The following is a 6,896-nucleotide window of genomic DNA, read 5'->3' as shown; positions in this document are numbered from 1 at the left end:
TCAGTTCACGTTTATTTTATTAAAAAACAAAACAAGTGAATTAAAACAAAAACACAAAAAAACGTCGTAGAAAATCAAATGTTCCTCGAGCCGTCACTGAAACATCTGGATCAACATCTAACCTCCAGAGACGTTCGTCAACAACAACAGGTTTGTTTATTTACACTTTGTTTTTAACGTAAAGGAATAAAAACAAATTGATCAAATCCTCTCCAGCGTCAGCGTAGCTTAGCGCAATGACTGGAAGTGGATAGAAACTGCTAGCCGACAAGATGTACGTCGTATATGGTGTAGAAACGGAAAGAGGGTCGTGTGAGAGAGAGAGTGTGTGAGAGAGAGTGAGAGTGAGAGTGTGTTCACAGGGGTTTGGGCAGGCTGCTCACTTCCTGTTCACACTCGTCGTACGCCTCCTGGTAATCTGCGTGAGGTTTGATCAGAATGACGCAGGTCGGACGCTTCGACCCCGCCGACGAGCCCAGGTCCTGAAACACAGACATCAATACTTTCAGAATAAAGCGGTGATATTTTCAGAATAAAGTTATGATATTTTCAGAATAAAGCGGTGATATTTTCAGAATAAAGTTATGATATTTTCAGAATAAAGCGGTGATATTTTCAGAATAAAGCGGTGATATTTTCAGAATAAAGTTATGATATTTTCAGAATAAAGTTATGATATTTTCAGAATAAAGTGGTGATATTTTCAGAATAAAGCGGTGATATTTTCAGAATAAAGCGGTGATATTTTCAGAATAAAGCGGTGATATTTTCAGAATAAAGCGGTGATATTTTCAGAATAAAGCGGTGATATTTTCAGAATAAAGTGGTGATATTTTCAGAATAAAGCGGTGATATTTTCAGAATAAAGCGGTGATATTTTCAGAATAAAGCGGTGATATTTTCAGAATAAAGTTATGATATTTTCAGAATAAAGTTATGATATTTTCAGAATAAAGCTGTGATATTTTCAGAATAAAGTTGTGATATTTTCAGAATAAAGCTGTGATATTTTCAGAATAAACCATTTCCCAGACAGTATTTATCAGGCATATTCTTTAAAAATATGATAATAGAAATTAAGCTCGTCTGTCAGAGATCACCTGACTTGGTGCTTTTATTCTGAAAGGCTCCTAAATGTACCTACAGACCCTAGGAGCAGGAAACCCTTTAAAGAGTGATCATGATGTCATAACCTACAGACCCTAGGAGCAGGAAACCCTTTAAAGAGTGATCATGATGTCATAACCTACAGACCCTAGGAGCAGGAAACCCTTTAAAGAGTGATCATGATGTCATAACCTACAGACCCTAGGAGCAGGAAACCCTTTAAAGAGTGATCATGATGTCATAACCTACAGACCCTAGGAGCAGGAAACCCTTTAAAGAGTGATCATGATGTCATAACCTACAGATCCTAGGAGCAGGAAACCCTTTAAAGAGTGATCATGGTGTCATAACCTACAGACCCTAGGAGCAGGAAACCCTTTAAAGAGTGATCATGGTGTCATAACCTACAGACCCTAGGAGCAGGAAACCCTTTAAAGAGTGATCATGATGTCATAACCTACAGACCCTAGGAGCAGGAAACCCTTTAAAGAGTTCTCATGATGTCATAACCTACAGACCCTAGGAGCAGGAAACCCTTTAAAGAGTTCTCAGGGTTAGGGTACGTACGGTCTTGGAGGGGATGTAGGCGTAGGGCAGGTTCCGGTCCTCACACATCACAGGGAGGTGGCAGTACACATCGATCGGGAGGGTGTCCCCCGCGAGGACTACGATCCTGAGAGACAGAGGGGAGGACATGATGAAGAGGAGGACATGATGAAGAGGGAGACATGATGAAGAGGAGGAGACTACGATACTGAGAGAGAGAGAGGAGGACATGATGATGAAGAGGAGAGAAAGATACTGAAACACAGAGGGGACATGATGAAGAGGAGGAGAGGACACGATGAAGAGGAGACAACGATACTGAAACACAGAGGGGACATGATGAAGAGGAGGAGAGGACACGATGAAGAGGAGGAGACAAAGATACTGAAACACAGAGAGGATATGATGAAGAGGAGGAGACAACGATACTCAAACACAAAGGGGACATGATGAAGAGGAGAGGACATGATGAAGAGGAGGAGACAACGATACTCAAACACAAAGGGGACATGATGAAGAGGAGAGGACATGATGAAGAGGAGGAGACAACGATACTCAAACACAGAGGGGACATGATGAAGAGGAGGAGAGGACATGATGAAGAGGAGGAGACAATGATACTGAAACACAGAGGGGACATGATGAAGAGAAGGAGAGGACATGATGAAGAGGAGGAGACAACGATACTCAAACACAGAGGGGACATGATGAAGAGGAGGAGAGGACATGATGAAGAGGAGACAAGGATACTGAAACACAGAGAGGACACGATGAAGAGGAGGAGACAAAGATACTGAAACACAGAGGGGACATGATGAAGAGGAGGAGAGGACACGATGAAGAGGAGGAGACAAAGATACTGAAACACAGAGGGGACATGATGAAGAGGAGGAGACAACGATACTCAAACACAGAGGGGACATGATGAAGAGGAGAGGACATGATGAAGAGGAGACAACGATACTCAAACACAGAGGGGACATGATGAAGAGGAGGAGAGGACATGATGAAGAGGAGGCGACAACGATACTGAAACACAGAGGGGACATGATGAAGAGAAGGAGAGGACATGATGAAGAGGAGGAGACAACGATACTCAAATACAGAGGGGACATGATGAAGAGGAGACAAGGATACTGAAACACAGAGAGGACATGATGAAGAGGAGGAGACAACGATACTGAAACACAGAGGGGACATGATGAAGAGGAGGAGAGGACACGATGAAGAGGAGGAGACAAAGATACTGAAACACAGAGGGGACATGATGAAGAGGAGGAGAGGACACGATGAAGAGGAGGAGACAAAGATACTGAAACACAGAGGGGACATGATGAAGAGGAGGAGACAACGATACTCAAACACAGAGGGGACATGATGAAGAGGAGAGGACATGATGAAGAGGAGACAACGATACTCAAACACAGAGGGGACATGATGAAGAGGAGGAGAGGACATGATGAAGAGGAGGAGACAACGATACTGAAACACAGAGGGGACATGATGAAGAGAAGGAGAGGACATGATGAAGAGGAGGAGACAACGATACTCAAATACAGAGGGGACATGATGAAGAGGAGACAAGGATACTGAAACACAGAGAGGACATGATGAAGAGGAGGAGACAACGATACTGAAACACAGAGGGGACATGATGAAGAGGAGGAGAGGACACGATGAAGAGGAGGAGACAAAGATACTGAAACACAGAGGGGACATGATGAAGAGGAGGAGAGGACACGATGAAGAGGAGGAGACAAAGATACTGAAACACAGAGGGGACATGATGAAGAGGAGGAGACAACGATACTCAAACACAGAGGGGACATGATGAAGAGGAGAGGGCATGATGAAGAGGAGACAACGATACTCAAACACAGAGGGGACATGATGAAGAGGAGGAGAGGACATGATGAAGAGGAGGAGACAACGATACTGAAACAGAGAGGGAACATGATGAAGAGAAGGAGAGGACATGATGAAGAGGAGGAGACAACGATACTCAAACACAGAGGGGACATGATGAAGAGGAGGAGACAACGATACTGAAACACAGAGGGGACATGATGAAGAGGAGGAGAGGACATGATGAAGAGGAGGAGACAACGATACTGAAACACAGAGGGGACATGATGAAGAGGAGGAGAGGACATGATGAAGAGGAGGAGACAACGATACTGAAACACAGAGGGGACATGATGAAGAGGAGGAGACTACAATACTGAAACACAGAGGGGACATGATGAAGAGGAGGAGAGGACATGATGAAGAGGAGGAGACTACAATACTGAAACCGAGAGGACATGATGAAGAGGAGGAGACAACAATACTGAAACACAGAGGGGACATGATGAAGACTCACCCTTTCTCTCCCTTGTTGATGAACTTCTGAACTTCCTTCACCCCCCGCCGGATGTTCTTCACTTTAACAGCTGGACCACAAACACAGTCAGAATATTTTCACAATAAAGCGGAATCTGTGATTTGTATCTACATTTTGTAACGAACAGATTTGTTAACCCCGTTTGGCTTTTCTAAAAACACAGATCTGCAGAAACATTATTTAAAATCCTACAAACAACCAAATACCTGAGGAATGAGACGTGTTTTTATCATCACCCCCCCCCGCAACACGAGGCAAGCGGTCCCAGAAAGCCTCCTGACAACACGAGACCCGACGGCACTAAAGCCTCATGTACACCCTTTATCTTCACACTTTAATGACATGTTACATGCGGAATTAATCAGCAGAATCCACCTGTTCGCACCAGATATAATAAAGAAATATATCGTTTTATTAAAGTCTGCTGATATGGAAAAGAGTTTTAAAATCACCACTTTCCTAACGGAGTTTTGATACGACAGAAACAGCAGGAATTAACCCCTCATTTTAACCCTTTAATGACATGTTATATGCGGAATTAAATCAACAGAATCCACCTGTACTAACAAGATATAATACATAAATAAACCATGTTATTAAAGCATCCTGATGGGAAGGAACGTTTTAAAATGATCACTTTTCTGACGCTTTCTCTGCAGAAACTCCACAGAAACAGCCAGTTTCCCCTCTTTCTGTATTAACTCTTTAAAGAGTGTTCCGGTGTGTTTCTCACCCTTCTTGACGCACTTGTAGAGCTTCTTGCTGAGCTTCCTGGAGGCCAGCGGCGTGCAGATCGGGTTCAGAGTCACCTTTACCTCCGGAGCAGCCTCTGGAGCCTCCTCCGCCTCCGGGGCAACCTTCTTCGTCTTACCCATCTCTAAAGAAAGTCTGTAACTGTATTTAATATGATGATAAAGGTCTGCTTTCTGCTCTGTTCACACAACACGCTGTTAGCCAGGAGAACACGTGTAGTTTCCTCTTCTTCTTCTGCTGCTGCTCTTTGTCTGCAGAGAGCTCCACAGCGCCCCCAGCGTACCGGAAGAGAACTACAGGCGGGGATAAAAAGCACCATCAGTGTTTTATTTTCAGAACACGTAGTGTTTATTGATCTCCCAGCTGAATGATTCGATGGATTCCTGATCAATGTTCATATATAGGACGGGAATGAACATCCAGGTGATTTTTATCAAACATTTAAGCCGTCATTTTTTTTACAAATACAAAATAAAAAGAAGTACAAAGTTCAAAACGAACAAAATACAAAAAAAGTTTAAAACGAAAACAAATATAAAATGCGCGGATTTGAGAAATAATATCTGATAATATAAATATATAAATCACATAGTAAACACGTCTGGCCCACCCACATGCACGTCTGGCCCACCCACATGCGCAGTCTGGCCCACCCACATGCGCCGTCTGGCCCACCCACATGCACCGTCTGGCCCACCCACATGCACCTCTGGCACCTCTGGCCCACCCACATGCACGTCTGGCCCACCCACATGCACCTCTGGGACCTCTGGCCCACCCACATGCACCTCTGGCACCTCTGGCCCACCCACATGCACGTCTGGCCCACCCACATGCACCTCTGGGACCTCTGGCCCACCCACATGCACCTCTGGCACCTCTGGCCCACCCACATGCACGTCTGGCCCACCCACATGCACGTCTGGCCCACCCACATGTGTTTGTAGATGTAGGTGCATTAATAAACAAGGCAAATCAGGCTGTGTCTCAACGCCGTGTATTCACATTAAGCAGGTAATCATACAACTGGGGCAGAGTCACGTGAGGCAGATATATATATAACACAGGCACAATACGTCCACAGGGTGGAGCTGCAACCTAGCCTAAACCATTCTGTAACATCTCCCTTCCTTTTGTTAAGTAACAACACAGGATCAATACTGCCATTAAACTGTTGACCTTTAAACAGAACATTAATCAAATGATTTCAACAACAAATAGTGCACCTAGCAAAGACACTTCAATAATAGCTGGATCAGAACACATCAGCAATAAACTCAGAACAATCAATCACATTTGTTTTACAATCTCTCCACTTCCTTTTTTTTTTCTTTTTTTAAATCTTTATCGTCCATGTGTGTTTGAGTGCGCACAGTCCAAGTGTGTGTGTGTGAGTGCGTGTGTGTGTCCTAGAGGTCAAGTCTGTCAGGAGGTCTAATCAGCCGTCCGCTCCGGGAGAAGGCCCGGCCCTGTAACTCACGGCATGGTGTACCCCCAGTCTGCGGGGAAGACCGCGACGACCTCGGGGGTGATGGCCTTGGAGACTCCTCGGGGACGCAGACGACCTCTCTGGCGCTCCCCCCACTCGCAGGCTGCTCCGGGCCCGATTCTGGGAGAACTGACGGCTGGAGAAGGGCCGCCTCTGCTGGTCGAAGATCAACCCTGTTGCGCCGATACGTGGTCCCCTCCACACCGACCAGATAGGACCGGAGTCCCAACTGCTGAAGGCACACACCTCTCCTCCATCGGCCCGTCCTGTCTCCTGGGAGCGGCTTCATCCGTATGGGCTGGCCGACGTTCAGCTCCGGCAGATCCTTGGCAGATCTGTCATATGTCAGCTTTGCTGCTTGATGTTTCACTTTCAGCTTGTCAGGAACACCCGTGACGACCTGAGGCACCAGTAGCTGGTCGGCCACAGGGAGAAGGGTTCTCAGTCTCCGCGACATAAGCCGCTGTGCTGGGCTGCAATGCATACCCTCAGTGGGCGTATTTCTCCAATGCAATATGGCCCTCCAGGGGTCCTCTTTGGCACGGTCTGCCCTTCTGCACAGGCTCTTTACAATTTTCACTGCTGACTCCGCTTTGCCATTAGCCTTTGGGTGCCTCG

General features: G+C 45.7%; 1 protein-coding gene across 1 annotated transcript; it reads right to left on the bottom strand.

Annotated features, from left to right (window-relative positions):
• nhp2 (NHP2 ribonucleoprotein homolog (yeast)) lies at positions 1–5,062 on the bottom strand. The gene is made up of 4 exons (XM_079647349.1): positions 4,770–5,062; positions 4,016–4,085; positions 1,675–1,780; positions 1–482 (listed from the first exon to the last, which is right to left on the bottom strand). Exons 1-4 carry the CDS (start codon positions 4,909–4,911, stop codon positions 357–359), a joined length of 444 nt encoding a protein of 147 aa, XP_079503475.1. The 5' UTR covers positions 4,912–5,062; the 3' UTR covers positions 1–356.
• Positions 5,063–6,896: the final 1,834 nt, after the last annotated feature.

The sequence above is a fragment of the Notothenia rossii genome, assembly GCF_949606895.1.
Source record: "Notothenia rossii genome assembly, chromosome: 9".
In the NCBI taxonomy this organism is placed as follows: Eukaryota; Metazoa; Chordata; class Actinopteri; order Perciformes; family Nototheniidae; genus Notothenia; species Notothenia rossii.
The sequence above is the reverse complement of the archived record's forward strand: the minus strand, read 5'-3'. Positions and strand labels throughout refer to the sequence as shown.

What these genes read in the sequence shown, in the direction of transcription:
- nhp2 (XM_079647349.1), bottom strand. Translation starts at nt 4,911, where the DNA reads ATGGGTAAGACGAAGAAGGTTGCCCCGGAGGCGGAGGAGGCTCCAGAG. An exon ending in ATCAACAAGGGAGAGAAAGG is followed by an intron (nt 1,781 to 4,015) that starts GTGAGTCTTCAT and finishes TCTGTCTCTCAG; the next exon opens with GATCGTAGTCCTCGCGGGGG. An exon ending in CCTACATCCCCTCCAAGACC is followed by an intron (nt 483 to 1,674) that starts GTACGTACCCTA and finishes TCTGTGTTTCAG; the next exon opens with GACCTGGGCTCGTCGGCGGG.